At 36.4% G+C, this 23,550-nt stretch overlaps 1 protein-coding gene across 3 annotated transcripts in view; it reads left to right on the forward strand.

The window, feature by feature from the left end:
• LOC138707986 (suppressor APC domain-containing protein 2) overlaps positions 1 to 23,550 on the forward strand; it is a 65,378-nt gene that overhangs the window by 16,789 nt on the left and 25,039 nt on the right. For all 3 annotated transcript variants that reach the window (XM_069838086.1, XM_069838083.1, XM_069838085.1), the window contains 4 exons: positions 2,842 to 2,966; positions 15,248 to 15,934; positions 18,943 to 19,040; positions 19,715 to 19,861. In XM_069838086.1, the coding sequence (XP_069694187.1) occupies positions 2,852 to 2,966; positions 15,248 to 15,934; positions 18,943 to 19,040; positions 19,715 to 19,861 (1,047 nt within the window). In that variant the 5' untranslated portion in view covers positions 2,842 to 2,851. The remainder of the gene's footprint in view (positions 1 to 2,841; positions 2,967 to 15,247; positions 15,935 to 18,942; positions 19,041 to 19,714; positions 19,862 to 23,550) is intronic.

Below are 23,550 nucleotides of genomic sequence, written 5' to 3' on the forward strand. Positions count from 1 at the left end.
GTACAGTCCGTCTTAAAACACAATATTCTTCTACACGTCCCGTTACTATAATCCCGACGCTGTTATTTCCGGCGTGACTCCGCCTCTTTGCTTACGTCTTAGAAAGTGAAGGCTCTATAAAGTCTAGGTAGGTAATATCGTTCGCCATTTTTGTTCTTACGTTGCCGAGCTACCATACGAGGAATCTGTTTGCCACACCATTAAACATTATCATGTCGTAGCTCCTATGATAATAAATCAAACACAATGTAATTCAGCAAATAATTGAGCAGCAAATAACGTCTTCGTGTGCTTTCTGCGAACGCCAACGAAAGAGCTAAAATGGCGGGCGATTATATTAAGTATTTATCGAGCCTTAAGAAATGAATCAGCGAATCACGAGACGCACACGTTTAAATGTAGCCGACCTGCAACGCGATTGGCTACCGGAAATTAGAGCGACGGGACTATACCTAACCATTACGTCTGTTGACTAAACAATGCCTTGATGGCTTATATTTTCTTGACATGAGTGTCCCTCAACTTCGAGCATAGATATTATTTTCATTCTTCCTCTTTCCTCTTCCCCTCCTAAGCACAATTGTGATTAAATTTCTTTCTTATGACGCAACACACAGCTCGCTCACTAGACGAACAATAAAGGAATCGAAACCGTCGTACTAACTTATGAAAATTGTCGTACTTCAGCATAAAATTGTCGTACATTTCGCAACTTCCTAATATATTTGTAGTCCACCGCTGTGTAATAATGGTTAGCAAGTCTGATTGTGAAACGAGCGGACCGGAGTTCAAATCTTGGATGAGACGAGTAATCTGGTTGAGATTGTTTTCTGGGTTTTCCCTCAACCCATTAAGAGCAATGATGGGTAACGTTCGGCGCTGGAGTCATTTCGCTGGCATTATCACCTTCATGTCATTACGCAATTGATAAAGAATATATATATATATATATATATATATATATATATATATATATATATATATATATATATAATTAAATTGTGGTTTATTTAACGACGCTCGCAACTGCAGAGGTTATACCAGTGTCACCAGTGTGCCGGAATTTTGTCCCGCAGGAGTTCTTTTACATGCCAGTAAATCTACTGACATAACCCTGTCGCATTTAAACACACTTAAATGCCATCGATCTGGGCCGGGATCGAACCTGCAACCTCGAGCACAGAAGGCCAGCGCTATACCGACTAGCTACCGAGGCTGACTATATATACATAAATACTATATAATATTGTGACAGCTGCGTCGGGATTCGACAGGGCGCGCGCCAGACGAAACGTTGGTCGCTTAGGTGCGGCGTACGTAAGGGGAGCGTCTGCATGCCGAGAGGGCAGAGGGACGGTGTACTACGGCGCGAGGCAAGGAGGGACGCAAAGCTATTAGCGCTTCGCTGTGCGGGGTGAAGGGGGGGACGGACCCTCCCGAACAGAATCGTCCAGAAGTCTGTTGAAGTAGAAATCTCGAGAAGTCGTACTTTCTGGCATCTATGGTGTGGTTATAAATTACGACACGCAAGTGAACTTTAGTCAGTCAATAAGTCAGTGTTGTTACAGTCAGTGGACAGCAAGCCAGCCAGTCTTGTGTTTCGGAGTTCGACTTGAGTGTGTGTCCGCAACTGTGTGAGCATCCGAAGACCTGAGTTCGAGTGCAGTAGACCGCAGTTGGAGGGACCTGAGTTCGAAGTTCAGTGGACTGTCTCTAAGGTCTGGGGTTCGAGATATTGTGAACTCGAGTGACTGAGCTAGAAGAACTGTGAACTGAGAACTGACAGTTCTGATTTGTAAATAGTGCTTGTGAACATTAGTTAAAATGAACAGTTCATTGTTGTTCTCAATAATCCAAGTAAATTGTCATTGTCGTCTGTGGAGTGCAATAACGAATACTGTGTTGCAGTGTGGAGAGCAAATCCCACTGTTGACGGGAGTAGAATTAAATTGTAGAAAGTGAAGAGTTATCGTTGTGAGAATAAAACTACATTGTTGTTTAGTATAAAATTTACAATATATGTCTATCAGTAAATTTTAGTTCCAATTAAAAATACTACTAATTATTGTTCACATCCACAATGACATTCAGCATTGAAACAAATCACCACCTATTTCTTCATCATCAACACTGTCTTCGCAGTAAGGCGTGCACAATGACGCTTGATTAGAAACAACTTTGTTATATTTAAAGTCAACAGAAATTTGATCTTTGGCCGGCACGGCGGCAATCAAAAAATGTGGCGGCTGAAAATTATATCAAATTAATTCATCTACTGTAGACTCAAACCCGACACCTCTATAACGTCGGCACATTTAGACTATTTAATTGATAAAAGATTTCCTTTATCGAACATACAATGAAGTTAATAAAATTAAACTCATATTACTTTGATATAACCGTGCCATATACGTGAAACCTAGAGCTCAAGATGGCAAATTATGACTTGCATGGCAAGCATTGTTACCAGATCGATTTTCAGAGTATTTCCCCCCTTAAAAGAATGTTTTGTCATATTAGTCCAGGACATACTAAATGAAGAAAACTTGTCTAAAAGGGACAAATTAACCATCATTTTTTTTAAATTATAAACCAACATTATAAGTTCCCAATTATTTTTTCCCTTCAGTGAAATAGTCGTACAAAATTGCGTACGACTATAGTCGTACGTACGGCAAGTCGAGAGAAACGGTTAGCGCGTGGCGGAAACCACACCGGCCGGCCGCTCTTTTCTGGGATGTATGATGATAACAGCTCTGTAGTTTAAAATGGTTGTCCATGATTTAAAACTGTCGAGTTTTTATAATGCTACATTTTTTAAGATTCTTCTCACTCTTGCAGAAAGAAAGACATGGCTCAACCTCAGTCAACAACTCTTGACGGCTTGCCAAAACAGTTTGTGGTAGCAATGCGCACTCTGTTTGATATAATGGATGATAAAAGAACTGGATATGTCAAATTTTCAGGTAATAACAGTCATTTATGTTTAGGTCTACCATTAAATATTAACTTATCTGAAAGAAAGAGGGATATAGGCAGTGCTCTAGTTGAAAAAAAAAATTACAGGGATTCGGCTGTCAGAAGGCCCATATTCCTTCATCAGTCGTTTCCTATATTATTTATACTGGAACTGTGGAATCCTAATATTGTTTTTACTGGAACTGCGTTCCAGCCCATCTACAGCACTGGATATAGGTAGAATAAAAACATACATACTAATTTAAATTTTCTGTTATTAACCTATTTATGAAAAACGAAAATTAAAATGTGATCATATTAATAGCAGCCTATGTATATACAAGATTATATTGTTACGTGTTTGTGTATTTGAAACCGAATATTTTTACTCCGCTTACCATATTTACTCGCGTAATAGACACACTTTTTTTCCCCCCATAATTTTTGTATTAAAAATCCAGGACGCGTATTATATGCGAGGAAAAAATCATAACTAACTGAATCTCTCGTGATAATCACAGTTGATTTCAACATCGAACATTCAGGTAATATTGAAAATGATCCATTGTACGACTTCGAGAGCATCGATATATCAAACGCTTATGAACAAAAGAAGCTGTAAGCTGTGTAAGCTTACTATATGTCCCGTGAAAATCGGGACAGTCCCTTTTTTGGCCTACGTGTCCGGAGTCCCCGTAATTTTTGTCAGAACGCACAAAAATCCCACAATTTAATCAAACTTTATTTCATAATGTAAAATGCAATCATTTGTCTAGCTGATGTTTACTTCATGAATTAGAGTTGAAATTATTGTTTTGATTTGTATAAATGTTTAGAAAGTGCAAAATACTGTCAAGAGGCGTAAATAAATTGTCATGAACAAACATTGCTAAAAAAATTATGGTTTATTTAACGACGCTCGCAACTGCCGAGTTATACCAGCGTCACCGGTATGCCAGAATTTTGTCCCGCAGGAATTCTTTTACATGCCAGTAAATCTACCGACATGAGCCTGTCGCATTTAAGCACACTTAAATGCCATCGACCTGAGCCTGGATCGAACCCGCAACCTCGAGCATAGAAGGCCAGCGCTATACCGACTGCGCAACCCAGGCCGACAACATTGTTTAAAGACAGTAGTGTTCAATGATCGTTAATTCTTTGATAGGCTTACATTTTTCAGTAACTTCTAACTGAAATTTCCTTACAAAAACGTCGATAATAAAACTGTCCCGTATTTTTGTTTATGACAGGCATAACTGCTACAGGAAAAAAGTCTTGATTTGTTTTGCTGTCATAACTCGTAAGTGATTCAGTATTTCCACATGATTTCTCTAAATATCGATTATTATTGACGTGCATCCTGAATTTGCTTCAGAAGCAACCTCCAGTGATCTGTGTTGCATCCAATGCATTAGCAATCATCGCTGTAATGAAACCGTGCTCATTCAACTGCTAGGAACTCCAGGCGATAATCACCGTAAACAAACTGGAGCTTAATACAGTTTGTCCGAAAGTCTCATTCCATTTCCATTAAATCGACAATATTTTCTTTTTATTTCAGTTTGATCAAGAAGGATGATTACTATTGACGAACGAATAACAGCTGTTTCCGCGCGATTGCGATTATTGAGCTATGAACAAGTGCGTCAGAAGTGTGAACGACAATTTTACAAACCAGCACCTATTAAAGCCAATATTCGTACGTTAGTGAACAAATTCAAAAGAACAGGAAGTTTTCTCGATGGAAAGCATTCCGGCATACCATAGACCTCTGAAAATGATGTTCTACTTCTTCAGCATGCAATTGACCGCAGTCCAGGCACATCGACTAGCCACCTCAGTAATGAACTGGACATTCCCAGGACAACAATTTGGAGAGTTCTCCGGTTTACACTCCACAAATGTGCGTACTATCTGCAAATGCTACATAATTTAGAACAGGAAGATTATGCTGCCTGTCAGGCTATGTGCCATGATCTACTTGAGACTGTTCTAATGAGAATCTAATTAACCATATCCTTTTAAGTGACAAGGCTACATTTCATACTTGTGGTCGTGTGAGAAGACATTATGTGGAATACGGACCGACGAGCAACCTAATGCTACTTACGAATGGCAAAGGGATACATCCAGAATTACTGGTTCATACATCATGCTTCAAGAATCCACAGTCATTGGAGTCACATACTTGAACATGCTTCAACAATTCCTAGAACCACAGCTTACTCAGGATGGTGTTTTATACTCTGTTGTCTTTCAGCAAGATGGTGCTCCAACCCACTTTGCTATGATTGTGTGTGACATCGGAATGAAATCTTTCCGGATCAATGTATTGGCAGAGCTGCGCCAAGACTGTGGGCTTCACGTTCACCAGATTTAACCCTCACTTAATTTTTTTGCTTGGGGTTTGATTAAATCTCATGTGTACAAGACAAAGATTCGTGACTTTCCTCATTTACGGCAATGCATTTACGAAGCAGGAGCTGCTATTACACCACATAATGTTTTAGAGCGATATTGTAATGCTCAGAAGGGGGACAGGTTGAACTGTACTGAATATTGTACATAGGCTTCTGACAAATAACATATGTAACAATCATTAATGTTGGACCATGCTTTCAACAAACTGGATCGAGACTTTTGGACCACTCCATAATTAAAGTTCGAAGGTTTAGTCCCAATCTAGCCCGCAAGTAGTGGAGGAGGTAGCATTACGTCTGTTTACTGCTGTGCCATGCATCAGGTACGTACAGTCAACTCACAACACTCGTGTAGGAGGATGTCATTCTGATAGGATTTGTCCGTGCGTAATAATTTTATGATTAAAGAAAGCAGTATAAGGATAACAAACAAACAATGTTATTGAACATATTGTCATTCACAAAACATACATACAGAGATATTTGATAGCTGTCCCAACCAGGGTTTAATAATCAGCCTCCTATTCAATTCTAAATGAATAGTTATATTTAATTTAATTTTTTCTTTAATAGAAACCCTAGTTAGGTAGACTATAATTGAAAAATTTATTGGAAATGCAACAAACAAATTAGGCTGCAAGACAAATTAAAATTGGTTGGAAATGCAACAAACAATTTAGGCTACAAGACAAATTACATTTTATAAAGAATATAAATGATTAATTATGCAAATCGATGACTTCAGTGCAGTGGAGGATATCATGTCCAGGGTGTTGTCAGGAACTTTTAATTTTCGGAAGACTTCTAAGGACTCCCGTGGGATTGTGCCTCTAGCCCCAATCATAATTCCTATAACGTTCCATGTCTTGATGTTATATTTGGTCCCTAAATCGCTGCAGCATGGCAGATAAATTGCCCGTTTTTCTTTGCAGACTTCTCTAGGTTGTTCCTCGCTGTTCTCAAAACGGATTTTGGGATCGAGAATGAGTCCACAATTTTTTTTGGTCTACAATAATAATGATATTTGCTCTTCGAGTTGAACTGTCAGCAGAAAGGCACCCAATTTCCTCGTACACCTCATACTTATCAGCCCGGCGAAGTTCATTGGCAATCATGGAGCGAATTTTATTATGACGGTCAATTCTCAGTAATTCTCCCTTCTGCCAAAAATCCAGTACATGGGCTAAGGTAGATCCCTAATATGGAGAAACGGGAGAACCCCGAGAAAAGCCCCAACTGCGACCTTGTCTGCCACAACTGCAGACAGTGTTTATATCATGGAATGGAGCGTTCCATGTTACACAATGTAATAGTAAAGTAATGAATGTTACTTTCACGCAAGTTATATTCCTGGAGGTTGCGTCTGTGGAACCAGTGAACATATAATTGATAGGCTACATTCAGTAGTGAGTTTTGAGAGAGGAGAAGTGGGACTTGGGGAAGTTAATCTCGTGAACTATCTGCGCAATATGCCGACCTGAGATAACATTCAGTATCACTGTTCAAAAACATTACCATTTCATAGTCGTACAGATCTTTCATTAATTCTCTGGCTCTGTGCAATGTCCAGTTTGCATTTAGCGGGAAGATAGATAGCAAAAGGTTGTAATGCTTTTTAATGCTGTGCTAAAAAGCATGGGATTTCTGCAGAAGAGATTACACGATCGAAGACTCATTCGAGAACGACCGAACATTATTGATTGGCACTGCGGGAATATCACAAAAGCTAAATGCTTTAGAGCAGAGCAAAGACGAATATTTTATCTATATGAGTGTTGGATAGACACCGATTTGACTTTCTAAGAATGGAGGCAGAAAGGAAAAGATGTTAGAAGGAAATAAGTCCAAAATACTTATAATAGTAGATATAGGTTCTGAAACTGGATTTCCTTATAATAGTAGATATAAGTTCCGAAACTGGATTTCTTGATGGCGGTCTTCTCACTTATAAAAGTGGCTCAACTACTGGTGACTACCACCGAGAAATGAACTCCACCAGCTTCGGGAAATGGTTGAGGGAGTGAGTAACTTTCAAATTTTCGACCTTTGTAATAGTGCTTGACAATGCTCCCTGTCATTCAGTGCAAGTAGCCTTCCAGTTACCAGACAAAGAAATTGTCGCTTGGTTAATGAGACATGGCATTCCTTGTAAGGAAAAAGATAACCAAGACAAAAGGTAAAGCCTTTGCTCTGAGAGAATAATACAAGCAGAGAATTTTCCCTAGGAGCTCTAAGGAAACTGAGTGTGCAGGCAGTAAATGAAGTTTCTCAGAAAGACTGGCAAGGTTATTGTCGCCATGTAGTGAAAATTGAGGACGGGTATTGGTAGAATGACAGCAAGCTTGAGTCTACTATGGACGAAATAATTCGATTGAGTGGAGATGATGGAAATGGTAGTGATGATGACAGTAGTGGTAGTGGAATGAAAGTGCTAGTGTTAGTGATAACTCTGTCTTAGCTATGCCTTTGGAGTGAAAAACACACTGTTTTAAGTGAGAGTAATAACATATTTATATACCAGGTGTTTCAGACCACCTGTATCAGGTCTTTTCGCGAAAACTATATGATACTGGTTGTTTATAAAAAAATTTTGATAACAGGAACCAATGTAAAGAATCGATTGGTGGTAGTACATTTCCCGTAACAAACCGGAAGTAGGGGTAGCCTACTCGTGGTCAACTGCGAAATTTCAAATGAAAACATAGGTCATTGAAGGTACCATTGGAAACAACTTTTACTGAAACTTTTTTTTTCTAACTTTTATTATTTACTCACAAAGCAACAAAAATGGTATCTTCTGAGAAATGCTGTACATTGTTAATGTACGTACACTCTTCATAGTAATTGTTCAAAATGTCCGCCACCCTGTGCTAAACAACGTTCTGATCTCCTACTAACATCCGTGATGTATGTATGTATTTATTCACACTGCAAATGGGTATGTACCCAGTGGCTGTGGTAACTAATTACACTCAATAATAAACACAATTAACAAAAAATACAATTAATAATAAATTAATACTACTACTACTACTACTACTACTACTAATAATAAAAATAATAATAATAATAATAATAATAATAATAATAATAATAATAATAAGAGGGAGCATCCTAAATTAAATGAAGTACGATCATTTAAAATAACATTTAACCCTAAGTTCAAACTAAAGCCCACAAGTATGATACGTTCATACCTGCACAAGTATCTTTCAGCACTACACTCATGTCACTGACAACTCACTCACTGCACTGAAACTACGACACATTTCACTGATTCTATCCTGATTTCATTAACACTTCAAAAACATTTCACTGTTCAAATACTTTGCACTGCCACTATAAACTATAAAGCTTCACTGACAGAAACAGACTTCACTCTTTACTGACACAACACACTTCTTCACTGATACAACATTTCAAACAGCAAAATATCAATTACACCCTTTAAATAGTGTGTATAATATACTACCGTCTATTAGTGAAGTCCTTAAGCTTATTTTTAAATACATTTTTGGTTGTTGGTAAAGCCTTTAGTAAGTATGCAGGTAAAGCATTCCAGTCCCTGATAGTACGATTGAGAAAAAAAAAAACTTTCCAGTGTCCGTCCTCTGTCTTCTTTCCCTCACTTTATATGAATGGTCGTTCCTTGAAGAGTAATTTGGCTGCTGCAACCTATTTTTTATTTCTCTACAGGCAGGCTCACCTCTGTATGTTTTGAACATTGCACATAATCGAATTCGCATTCTCCTGTCTGTGTGTCGCATTTTAATGGTGAATTATTACGACAATGCTTGAGAGCCCGTTTTTTAATTTTTTCCAGCGTCTTAATATGTTCTAATCTGTAAGGATCCCAACATGCAGCACCATATTCCATTACTGGACGAACTAGTACCTTTTCTCAGTACCCTCATTACAAAGTGTAATGCTCTCCATGCTTTTCCCGCTGTGTCAGTAATGTGTTCCCCCCAGCTGAGATCGCTGCTGAATGTTATTCCTAGGTATTTACATTTGTTAACTTCCGGAATGGTTTCACCTCCTAATGTATACGATGCAATTATTTTATTTCTTTTTCTTGTAAAGCTGGCAGCTTTGCTCTTTAGAGAATTTATTTTCATTTTGTTGGCTATTGTGCAATCATTTGTTGTATTGAGGTCATTCTGAAGAAGAGTAGTATATTCGTAACTTTTTATTTCCTTGTATGCAATACGATCATCTGCAAATCTGGACAAGATGTTAACTGGCAGATCATTTACAAAAGCCAGGAATAGAAGGGGCCCCAAGACACTCCCCTGTGGTTGCACAGAGCACTTCAGCACACTTGAGAGACCCACAGGCTTCTCTAATTCTTTGTTCCATATCTTCTCTAGTTGTTGGACGCACCTGGTAGACCATGTTTTTAATTCTCCCCTACAAGAAGTCATTTGGAGCAAAGTCAGGAGTTCGGGCCAACCAAGCTACTGGTCCTTCTCGTCCAATCCACTGTAGGGGAAGTAACTGGTTAATAACTCGTCGAGCCCTACGTGAAAAGTGAGCCATACAGCCGTCCAGCTGAAGTTACATCATTAACTGAAGCACAAGGGGAACATTATGAAGCAAATGGTGCAAAATGTTTCGGATGAAGCATGCGTACATTCTGCCGTTCAAGTTCTCCTCAAAAAAAGTATGGTCCTATGACTCAGTATCCGAGGAGGCCACACCATGTGTTAAGGCTTCACACATGCTGGTAATCTACTTCATGTAGCCAGTATGGATTAATCAGAGACCAATAACGGTCATTGTAGATATTCACCTGACCATTACTTTTGAAAGTTGCCTCATCAGTCCACAGAATTCTGAGCTCGAAATCACGGTCTATGTTTAGAAACCAGTTGCAGAAATCAAAACAAGTCAGGAAGTCATGTCCCTCAAGTTCTTGGTGGGGAAGAATATGGTATGAATGAAATTTGTTGTCTTTGAGAATTCTAAACACTGTAGGCCCTACTATGATGCAATCCAGAGTCACGGGCAATCCTTCTTGTGGAGTCATGAGGATTAACTATCACCACAGTGAGGATATTGGCAGCTTCTTTCTCATTCCTCACAGGTCGTCTAATATGCTCATCTTTGTTGTGTTTCGGTTGCACCATGCCATTTGTATGCACATGCTTTGCAAGACGTGAAAAACATTGTACGAATGATGGGCGCATAATAGATATCTCTCTGCGTAAACATGTGCTACTTCTCTGCAATTCCGATGGCATTCTGCAAGTATCATCAACATATCGAATGCTTATTCATTTGTGAATGGTATTTTCCAAATTGCAAACCCAAATGGAGACAACATTGTATGGACGAATAAATGAAATTTACTGTTGCTATGCAAAATAAAAGGCACTGGAAAGTGACTTGGATTCATACAATGATGTACCTACTACCGGTTCAGTATGTACATAAACAACATACATTTCTCAGAAGATACCATTTTTATTGCTTTGTGAGTGAACAATAAAAATTAGAAAAAAAGTTTCGGTAAAAGTTGTTTCTTTTTAAAAGAAGGTTCCAATGATACCTTCAATTACCTATGTTCTCGTTTGAAATTTCGAAGTTGACCACAGGTACCCCTGCTTTTGGTTTGTTAAGGGAAATGGTATTACCACCAATCGATTCTTTACATAGGTTTTGGTTATCAACATTTTTTTATGAACAACCACTACCGTATAGTTTTCGAGAAAAAAGTCTGATATTGGTGGTCTGAAACACCTGGTATGTATGTATGTATGTATGTATGTATGTATGTATGTATGTATGTATGTATGTATAGGCCTATGTAAATACTTGGGGTGTACTATAAGCAGTAATATGAGCTGCTGTCAGGAAGTCAAAGGAGAATAGCAATGGCAAAGGAAGCTTTCAATAGAAAAAGGAGCATCTTCTGCGGACCTGTGGAAAAGTAACTAAGAGGAGATTAGTGAAGTGTCTTGTGTGGAGTGTGATGTTCTATGAGGCAGAAACATGGCCGTTATGACGATCTGAAGAGAAGAAACTAGAAGAATTTGAAATATGGATATGGAGAATAATGAAGCATGTGAAATAGAATAATAAACGAAGCTGTGCTGAAAAGACTGGGTGAAGAAAGAATAATGCTGAAACTGATCAAGAAAAGAAAAAGGAATTGGCTGAGTCACAGACTAAGAAGAAACTGTCTACTGAAGGATGCAGTGGAAGGAATGGTGAACGGAAGAAAAGTTCGAGGCAGAAGAAGATATCAGATGATAGACAATTTTAAGATATGTACGTACATGGATCATAATGCGGAGACTAAGAGGAAGATAGAAAGTAGGAAAAATTTGAGATTGCTGGGTTTGCAGGGAAAACCTGCCCTTGGGCAGAAAACTATATATATGACACACACATACACACACACACACACACACACACACACACACACACACACACACAGTTTTTCAGAATGTAAAAAATAACATTTAACTGCTAATTCATACAATATTCAAGGTGGGTAGTCTATGTCACCAGTAAAGTATAAAATTCAGGAATTATCGTAAATAGAAAGTCTAGGAACTATATAAAATGCCGGACAATTTTTGGCAAAGTAATAAATTCTTAATTTTTTTTTATACTTTTCCTAAGCATTGTATATATTATCTAGGCATTATATATAATGTCAGAACTTTGCCACTGTAATATATCTAAATGAAAAAAGGAAAAAAAAAAAAAAAGTATTTCAAAGAACAATTTAATGTTTCATACAGTTGCATAGAAAATCTTAATTTGTTTAAAAAAATTTGTTAAAAACATAAACAATAATTAAATATATAAATAATAAGTCTGAAAATTTTCAACAACTATTCTGTGAATAAATCCGTACTATTATTTTTCTTGCGGTATATGGCATTCAAATCATTCTAACCTATCTGATGATATTTTTTTCCCTCTTTCTTAACTGTAAATGAGCACAAACGATACTTAAGTGTAAATTTTTCTGACATTTTGTATATTCGATTCCCTAACCATTTCTAATGTAACTCATTTTGCCTTTTAGGTGTGTTTCCAAATTATATGTAATACGCTTTGTCAAATCTGGCAACCTTTTTATAAGGGAAGCTAAATTTATATATTATATATATTACTTTTAAATGAATGAAAAGTATAAGAATATTAAATTACCAAAATCAAAGACTCTTATTTGTTGCAACAAGGGAGAGATAAGCGACACTTAAAATTGCACTGTATTTCATTTTTCACACAAAAGTACTGCATATTTCGGCACTTGGTCTTGCACATGCATCTAATGAATCCTTGGCCACCTCCTATAGACTGAGAGGTCGCGGCTGTTCGGAGTGCAATTTCATGATTCGGGACATCTTCAAGTCTCACTAATTCCTTTGGATACACTGTGAACTGCGACCTCTAATAAAGCTGTTTCAGAATCCTATTCACTGTTCCTAGTTGGTAGAAGCCATCTTCAGACACCTTCATCACAACTGTGAACACATTGCGAGAATCACCCTTTCTCTTGTCGAAGTCAGGAATGGGAATTTGAACAGTATCTCCTAAATGGGTGGGAGGAAATTTTTTTTCAGGGTTTAACTTCATTTTCTTTGCTTGGTGTTCGGGATTCGATTTACCGTCTTTTCTTCCTTCAGCAGCTTTGTTCATATTGAAACAAAGATTGCACAGAACTCTGCTCCCATAACCTATATCCTCACCTTTGCCATCTCTAAGAACATGTCTGCAGATCGAATGTAGTTTTCGGTCGTAGTCTCGACATGTATGGGCACCAGTGGTTTCTTTCGAGCAGACACAGCAGGCAATTACTTCTGAGGTGAAGGCTGTTGACTTTCCAGAGTTTGAACATCAGAATATTTGTTTTCTTCGCCTTGGGTTGTAACCCGATTGATGCTTCTTTAGGATCATCTGCACCATGCTGTTCAGGTATTTCTATGCTATCCAGGACTTTTTCCAGATCATCTTCGCTCTTTATGATCGTAAAACATCCTGGGGCAGAAAAAACTATTGTAGAATGCTGTCAACATATCGCGCCTATTGTGATTATGTCATAATCAGGACTTGGGAGTCCAGCTTGCTATTAAATGCGGCCCTACAATATCACGTATTATAGCCGACATTACTGCATTCCCACAATTTTATTGTTCTTACCTATGTAACAAATTTATTTTTTAGGTATGTGACAATTGGTTTGTTAGGTAACCCATTAAAAATATGTGAGATATTGTCCACATTATTTTTAGAGCTTCAAGCATTGGCAAATGATTCTAAAATGGTGATAGTTTCAGAAATAGGTGAAAAGTTATGGTTAATCACATTATTACGCATGGGTAAATCCTATCACTGACCGGATTGTCTGGAACTTGACAGAAGTGTTGTGAGTTGACTGTACGTACATGATGCATGGCGCAGCAGTAAACAGACATAATGTTACCACTTCCTTCACGTGGCAGGCTAGATCTGCGCTAAATCTTTGGACTCTAGTAATAATGTAAAGTGCGTAATATACAAAATGAATAAAAATGTTTTACAGTATAACCTAAAACTGAATGAAAATAAAGCAAAAACTTGGTAGATTACCACAGATATCAACTGAAAATATAATGCGGGAATTTTTTCTCCCTATGTACTACTGTCAAAAACAGAGATGCGTACATTATGCGATGACGTCTATTACGAAAGTATATATGGTATTTCATCTCATTCTTCATAATACTGATATGAATAATGAATGAAATGTAAGCATTATGCAGAGAAAACTTAAGTTACTGGCATTCTTACCGAGTCATAAGGTTGATGACCAGTTTGTTGGGTTTTTCCAGTTTATATCCTCTTTGAACAATGTTCCTTCTTATGCAGAACGGAACACATTTCTATCCAAATATGTAATAATTTAACACACTGTTTCAATGGATGCGTAGCCTCTGAGAAACTTCTTCGAAACTTCCATAAACACAACTCGAATGACTTCTTCAGGAAATAAGTTCTAACGAGAAAATGCGTTGTACTGTGTATCTATTATTGAAAATGCGTATTTAGGTGCATCTACAAGGTTCAATTTTCCATGTATGTACGCATGCACTCTGGGGAGAATATTGAAAGAATAAAGTTTAAAACGCACATTCAATTAAGATGCACGCAGATTTTGTGTCTACATGGTGTGTCGTGTTGAACATCATCTTCACGATATATATACTGTATATGTATATGTGTATATATATATATATATATATATATATATATATATATATATATATATATATATTAATTAATAGATACTAAATACCAATCCAGTACTTAGGCCTACATGATTCTCAGAATTGTGGTTAAACACTCCATAGGCACTGGTATTTGCGATAATCTTCAATAAAGCTAATCGTACTTGCCGCCATTTTCAGCTTGAAAGGTCCAACATCACCCTCGACAACTCAAGCTTCGTGTCTGTATATACTAGACTGTGCTGGTGTTTGCTACATGCTACTGTTGAACGAAATAACACACAAGATACCCACCAGTAATGGGTAGCTTTTAATTGCTACATCCATTCTCATTTTTAGTGGAAAAACACAGGCATAATTGAATGTGTTTCAGTCAATCTTGCATGCATTGCTTGAATGTGTAAAGTTAAAAAAAAAAGTTGAACCATGTATATGCACCTTTTGTACATTCTCAGGTGCATTTAATGCGCAATTAATAAAACTTTGTTCAAAATTAAAATTACTATTTTTGCAAAAACAAAATAAAATATTTTCACATTTATTAGGCGCATATATATATATATATATATATATAAAACCTGCCCAGGTTGGCACACTTTATTATTAGGCCTAAGTACGGTTAAAAATGTATTGTTACAGAAATTGAGAATCGATGGCAGGATGATGGTACAAAAGGTCTTCCTAAAGGAGTGATAGACAGCTTGCAGAAAGTTACTCCTCCAAATGGTCTTTTGTCTTTTGAACGATTTTGTGCTGGCCTGAAAATTTGTCTTCTTCGGAATCAAGTTGAAAGTACACGAGGACAATCACACAAACCTGACTGCTCCAGCCCCACCCAACCCATCCGTCCTCCCTCAGCTCCTCTGCTTGATATTGAGTCGTCACAAAAACAGTCGTGGACAGCAGCAAACACAGCCACTGTTCATCCAAACAATGCAATGTCTCAGCAGAGAACACTAAGCATGCCTCAGCTTCTTGGAGAGAGGAAAGAGAATATTCAGCCTGAGTTAAATGAACTGAGGAACTACGCCAGTGATGCCAAGCTCATAATGCCCAATATGAAACCTGGTGGCATACTGTATGGACCTCCAAAACCACCACGGACAGCAGCAGGCTTGGAAAGAGCTATGTTGGTGGCTAGCGGTGAACGCAATCTTGGAACAGAGAGAAATCTCGACAAAGCAGAAATACGAACAGCTTTGCAGAACTGGCAGATGGGCCTCATGATGAACGACCATGAAATTAACAAACCCATGGCATACCAAGGACTGGAAACTCGAGGCAACACTCGTGGAGGAAGGGGGTCAGGAGATGGAAAACCATCTGGTAAGTCAATTTAAGATGGTGCACATATAATTTCTATTATTCAAAGCAATGGGAAGTACGATACATTCAATATTACTGTTGTACCAGTACTTAAATTTATGGAATTTAAAATCATGGTAAATACCATACAAATCTAAATATTTCAACTGTACCTATGAAATGAAGTCTTCACACAACACACAGATGTACTGGTGTTCTATCATGAGAAGATGAGCAGCTGTTGGATAGGTAGGTTGTCTCTATTTCCTTTGCTGTCATTCAAACATTCCTCCATTATGCAAATCAAGCTTTCAGGTATAACTCCGTGTAAAGTTAATTTGAATAATTTGTCGATACCCGGCCCTGGAACAATTTTTCCCTCGAAATTATTCATTCCTCCATTATCATCAATTCACTATCTTAGTACCAACACGTTCTATAGTTTAAGAGTGTCTTTATTTAAAAGTAGTGGTATTTGTGTGATTACTATTACTGCATTAGATTTGTTCCTGTGCAAAAATTTTTACTTCTAAGGTATGGTCACATATCACTATTTTTGAAGTGCTGCAGTACAAAATACTACACAACTTGTTTACTGTGATGTGTGGATAACAGTACTACACTACAGTATTACTCCATCAGCAAGTCTATCGTGCTATCAAAAAGGAGTGCGTTATACGGCAGTAAAAATTTTTAATAGCCTCCCTATTGATATAAAAAATGAAACTCAAAACATAACATTATTTAAGGCCAAATTAAAGAAATACCTAATTTCTCACGCCTCCTATTCTGTAGGTAAATTCATGACATTCAACAACGCTTCATGAAATTGATACTAAAACTTTATGTTTTACTAGTAGACTATATTGTAAACCTCTTCTGTAGATTGTGACTATGAATTAAGACTTTATAGCACTGGTAGTATTTAAGTTTTTTGACTTGTTCCATATTCTAGCTGTGAAGCAATATACGAATACCATGGAATGTTAATAAATACAATACAATACACAGAAAGCAGCGGCTATGGAATTACCAGGGCTGCATTCACAGCATTTTTAATATTGGTTTTGTTGAAGCATTTGCAGTGATTATGAACAGCATCACTACCCAAATGTGCCATAATACATATTGTTCATATAGTGTATTGTTTATATGCATCATAGTGTTCTGTATGATGAAAATGAACGGTGTCAATTGCAAAATATACAACGTAGAGAAGAGTATACTTTATGTAGCATAATATCAAACAGGAGAGTTGTCAATACTGTTTACAAGAATAATGCTATTGGTTATCTGGTATACTGGCGTTTTTCTAATGGCTTTACAATGTCAGGTTTGAATACAGGTACTAATTGGAGCAGAAAAATAAATAACAGACCTAATAGAACCTGGCGAAAAAATAAATAAATAAAAAATAAAAAGTGGTTGGCCTTAGCATAAATTGCTAGTGTAACACAAATGTAAAAAATGATGTTAAGAATAAATTTCATACTCTTCAGGCCCAGTATGAATAAAATGGTTAAAACTAAATCTTGCTGAAACTTTTAGTTCTTAAAATTATTATTCATTCACTTTTGTGACCCAGCACATTTTCTTTTGGTAGCTCTACATTTTGTTCTCTGCTTTATAATAAAAGCTGCTTATAAGTAAGCTGTAGCTTGCATTTCATAATCTGGAAACCTATCAGGAACATAACCACGAGAGGCACTAAAAAAATCAGCACAGAGATACAAAAGTGCAATCTCCTGTTGCAACATTTGCAGCATGAAAACCAGAATACTGCATGCTACTTTAGGCTTGTGTGCGAATGCGACGTGCAACTTTTGCATATGTAATACAAAAGTAGTGACTTGTGACTATACCTTTATTTAATTTTAATTTTCAGTTGAGGGAGAGGGAGGAAAGAAAGGAAGAAGTAGACCAAAGTTCTATTGAACTGCAGGCTCTCTTGGGAGAATATGAATGTACTCATGCGCTTGACAGAAAGAAAATTGTATCTGGCTGGCCATCATAATTTGATGCTCAAATACTAATATATTGTATTTTTTGACACAATGAAATGAGAGAAAGGTAAAGAGAAATGGAATTTATAAGCTAAGGAAAACGGAAGAATCTCGGAAAAAATTCATTTTCTATTCTTGTCCAACACAAGTATTAGTCCAGGTAACACTGAGGATTCAGAGTTCATGGAAAGATGAGCCTGCATTCTAGAACTGAAACGCTGGATATGCGTTCCTGAGTATTAGGTGACTCAAATTACTTTATCCCGCTGGCTGAACATGCTTAGTGGATAATGAAGTGGGCATCATGTCTATAATAAAGATAACGATTATAGTAATATAATCTTTAACTTATAACTTTGTGTATATTTCGTACATATTCTGATATTGTATGTGCTTAATTATTTGTGCATTATATTAAAAACAAAAAATTATATATTTGTCGTGTATGATGAATTCTCAAAGTATACTTTTTAAAGTTTCGTTGCTGTTCCATTAAGTGAGGCAAGAAATTAAGAAAAGCCACAAATAACACTGTTAGACCTAAAAAGACAGCACAGATTTTAATATACTTTGGCATTGATACAAATGCATTCCAGGGTTTGGTAATCACCAATTTAGCAAATGTAATCTTCATCTTACGATGTTTGGGTGACATATATACGTCCGTTGTTTCTTTCCAGCCATAAGCAGTGCTGACTAAGATCAGACGCTATGGACAGTACTCTATAACAGAGTCGCCAGTATGAAAGGATAATTCCGAGCCTTTGGCGTGAGACAAACTCGATAGCTCAGTGGTAGAGCGCCTGACCGGAGAACAGGAAGTCGCAGGTTCGATTCCCGCTCGAGGTTGTGAAATTTTTCTTTCATACCATGGCATGATTGTGACTATAATAGTATTTAATTCACCAATTTAGCATTATTGCGGTAGCAAGTTGATGTGTTGTGAACACATTAGTCTTAAAAAAAAAAGTGTAAGAAATGCAAAAATTGAGAGTTGGATGAGATAAATATTGTATTGTTCTGTAGGTCAACCAGACCAAGTGGGGATTCCTCACAAGAAAATGACAGGACGCAGGAGAGAGCCACGGCGTCATACACTGCAAAATGGAATTGACTATAATATGGTAAAGTGTTCAGAGAGAATTAATAAAATTATCAGTAACAGTAACACGTAGTAGTTTCCAAACTGTGAGGCACAAACAAATGATTGGTTCTAAGGAAATAATTCAAATTTCAATATATAAATGTTTAATAAGATTTTATTCATACATGATTCATCAGCAGTTACGATATAAAGCTTAATTTTTAATTCATGTTTAGGAGTGGAATTAGTTGAAATTTTTAGAGGGATTGTGTAATTTTAGTAGAGTTAAGTTAATGAGATTTAAGAAGGGTGCATCAGCTACTATGGCTATTTGCTCCCTTATCTACAATAAATTCTTAAAAAAACAAATAATTTTAGTAGAAGCACGACTTCCAACTTTACAGCATACTTACACTCGTGTCTTATTGCGAAGTTCTCTCTAAACAACAATGAAAATTTTCTATTGATATAATTTAGCTATCAGTTATTCTTTGAATGTGAATAGATTTTTGAAGTATTTACAAGTTCTGTTCTTATTATGTCGTACAATTATTTCCTGAAAAAGGATAGAACTTCATGAGTTTTTGATATGGTCGCAATTAAGACAAGATATCTTCTTCTTCCAACTGCAGTATCACTGAAGATACACTGCAAGTACTGTAGTATATATTGCTGTCGTAAAACTTTTTACAATATGGACATCACATGTTTCAGCTGAAAAGAATGAAACAAATTGAGCAAGAAAAAGACGTCCTGATGCAAGGTCTGCAAGCTGTGGAGAGGGCTAGGGAGTGGTACTTGAAGCAGGTGGCAGCGGTACAGGAGAAAATGAAATATTTAGGAAGAATGGGATCGCACATGGTAAATAATATTAGAGCTTCATCTCTTGTATTCGCCGCATGTCTGTAATCTCGGCTTGCCCTGTAGAATTACCTTGGTGAAATTTGTGTTGTAAGGTTTGAGTTAAGGCCTGCACCAAGGTCAGAGCATCAATGAGTGAAGGAAATGTAGTGAAATACTAATATTATTTCTTGTACCCTCATACATAGACATACATGAGAGATTTAAATAACTACTTATTAATATGATACAAATCATTTTAATTTTTCCTTCCTATATGCTTCTGTACAATCGCCTTTTTTTTTTTCTTTCGAGATTTAACTTATAAATTCTGAACACAAAGAAGAGAACAGTTCCACGTTTTCGAGAACATGTGATTTATGGAAAATTCTAACCTTTGTGCCGCATTATATTTTTGTGGTGTTTACATTAGAGCAGTGGTTCCCAAAGTGGGGGTCATGTAGACAGCTGAGGGGGACCACAAGATGATTTACAAAATAAAACGAGAAATGCCTTATTAACATACATTTGTGTTGTATTAGGAACTAAACAAAGTTGAACATAAGAATAAAAGAATGTTTCAGAAGTTATAAAGTAAAATATAATTAATACGATAAATATGTCTGTTTTTCAGAAAGTAGCTGAAAATCTAAAGTCTGTATCTGACACAAACACACTAATATTTTAAATTTCAAGGTGATTTCTCGGTGTTTTGATTGCAGGCATAGACAAGAAACTTACGTATTTTTCATAAATACGAGGTTTCAAGTGCTACCAGAATTTAAGAGCTTTTTTTTGGAAGTTCGAGTTATTCTTGCATTCTTTTGATCCAAAACTGGTTTATACTGCAGGGGCGGGGAACGTAGTTTCAACATTCCATCAGTAGGTACATATTTCAATGAATCTTTCCTTAATATTATTTGGAATTGCAGCCAGTTGAATGCAACTGTCCAAAAATGGATTCAGTATTCTTTTGTTAATTATTGACATATTTGTTTCGAGTTTCTTTCTGAAAAAAAAAAATGTTTAAAACTGTGCAAACTTTATTGCTTGTCCGCGAAAGCAAGCACCATCTGTTGTAGCATATGGTATTACGTAGATAAATTTTTTCATGAGTTCTTTAATAAACTTGTAAATTGGAATGAATGAAATTTCTCTTTGTCAAGTGATGTTAACCAGAAATTAAGTATCCTTAAAAATTCGTTGATTTTATCTGTGGACATTATGTTAATATCTTGGCCTTTTAAATTACTATTCAAAGTGCTTAAAATGTTCGAAAAATATATCAGTAAGCAAGGCCAGTCTAAGAAGCAAAGAGAATTGGAAAATAGATTTGCATATTTCGATTTCTCATCTTGGAGATACTGGTAGATTAGAAATTTGGTGGTATTCATTGCTTTTGAGTAAAATTATCGTTGTTTACGATTTTATAGAAGTTTATATTTTTCAAATGGTGTTATGCACCATTACGGTAATGGGGGGGGGGGGGAGGAGGGGTCGCAAACAAAATTTTCGCACAGAAGTGGATTGTGTCTTCAAAAAGTTTGGGAATCACTGCATTAGAGAGTTTACAGCATTTTTTTTTAGAGAAAAAGCTGACTCTGACGACTGTTAAATGATTTTCATTTGATTGCAATTTTTGTATTGACATTTAGCTTTCTGAAATTGTATTTTCATTGTTGGAAAAAGTTAAATTTTGTTTGATTCGGAAATTATTGAGAAATTTTGGCCATTTTTAAATTACTGGTATATTTTTATTATGTAATGTGCAAAAGCATATACTGGTAACACATGTTTCTATATTTAAACTACACCATGTACATAAAATAATCTATCAAAATAATACAAATATATCTAATAAGGTAATCAGAATAATTTAATTCTATGTCTTGTAAAATGTTAACAAAAGTTGGGAGATTTTATGGATTAGCAGTAATTAGGCATTGTCGTCAAGTGTACGCGTCACTTTGCTTTTCAGTTTTTTTAAATGAGTATGCAACAAAAGACTCGTTGTATATAGTTACTAATTCAGACAATTTACACAACACAGATGCAACAGAACTTAGGAGAGTCTACAATATGTCATGTGCACCCTCTAGACGTGATATTAAATTATGATATGAGCTATTTATAGTGTAGAATAAGCATGCACCTAAAGCTCGACTTGCAGCAGTACAGGAAACTTCCTAATACAGTCCCCAAAGTCAATTCATCGTGCATCACAAGAATTGCAGATTACTCAACCTCCACGAAGTTGTTCAGAAGTATTTTAAACTCTATCCATACAAAGTGCAAATTCACCTCGAGCATAGACATATTAAAACTCCTAATAAATACAGATTTCTCAGAATTCATTGATAGTGATCACAGGGACTTTGGCTATCTTTGAAATGACCATAATTTAAAAGCCTCCGAGTACTTAAAAAAAACTCAAATATTAGACTGGAAATGATTTTGAATATGAAGTAAGATGCAGAAGAATATTGATTCCTTTTATGAAGGTTGCAAGAAAAAATGGTTATTTCACTAGATTATACGGAGACAAATTAAAGATAAATGAGAAGATGTTTGATGTGGAATTTTGTTTGGAAAATTTGAACCATACAGAGAAAGGGACAAATGTTAATGAAATGAAAAAAAGAGATATGAAAGAGGAGATAAGGAACATTATAGTAAAACATACGATGGGAGAACTATTTGGAAAATTAGAAGGTGGAGAGGTCATCACACAGGAAAGAATAGCACGTGATGGAATGAAAGAGTCAGCAAATCACATGAACCAGGAAGAGGGGCCAGCGACCAAAATAATGCAAAGCGCAGGAACAGCAGCAGACAAGGATGTCAAGAAGCGATTGAGGAAGAAACAAGAGACTTGCACTAAAATAATAATGATGGCACCAGGTAGATAGAGGAAAACAGAAGGACGGCATACAGGAGCTGAGAACAGCAAAAAGAGTTCAGTGAATCCAGCTAGAAGAACAAATATGGGTCAGCAATTACAAAAGGGATCGAGAGACGAAAAAGAAACTAAGGTAAGAAGTTGAGATTCTGCAAGAACTGGAAGGGATAAAGTAACATTAGGGACAGAGAATAGAGGTACGTCAGTGAGAAGAAGGGACAGAAAAGTTATAACTTAAGAGGTTGGTGCATGAGTGATAAAACATAGGAAAGCGATAAAGTGAAAATACTGTAGTATGCATGAGTGACAAAACTAGGAAAGTGATAAAGTGAAAATGGTGATGGTGACAGAAAAGACAGTAAGGCAAGGGAATAATAGTGAAAAAGGATAAGATACAAGTAATAACCAGGGAGTGATAATAAGTAAGTAGTGATACAAATATAATAAATGAAGTGGAAATGGAAATATAATGAAAGTGTAGAAACTACTTCGTCTGAAAATATACAGATTAGATTAATTGGAATAAGTGCTCAGTGAACGTTAGTGATTCAAGTGAATAAATAAGTTGACAACTATGGAAGAGTTAAACATATTGTAAACAATGTTGGGAACAATTAATAAGGAATTGAGAGAAGTGACTGTTTAGTTAAATGAGATTAGTAAGAATGAGATAGATATCTAGGAAAGGGAGGGGTAAGTAGAAAAAGAAGGGAGGGAACAGAGGTGAGAGATGTGATAGAAAAGTGATTAGGGTCATTATATGTAATAGCCAGATGTTTAAAAAAGCGTAAGCAGAGTATGTATCCAAGGG

The sequence above is a fragment of the Periplaneta americana genome, chromosome 10 (genome assembly GCF_040183065.1).
Source record: "Periplaneta americana isolate PAMFEO1 chromosome 10, P.americana_PAMFEO1_priV1, whole genome shotgun sequence".
NCBI classification, from domain to species: Eukaryota; Metazoa; Arthropoda; class Insecta; order Blattodea; family Blattidae; genus Periplaneta; species Periplaneta americana.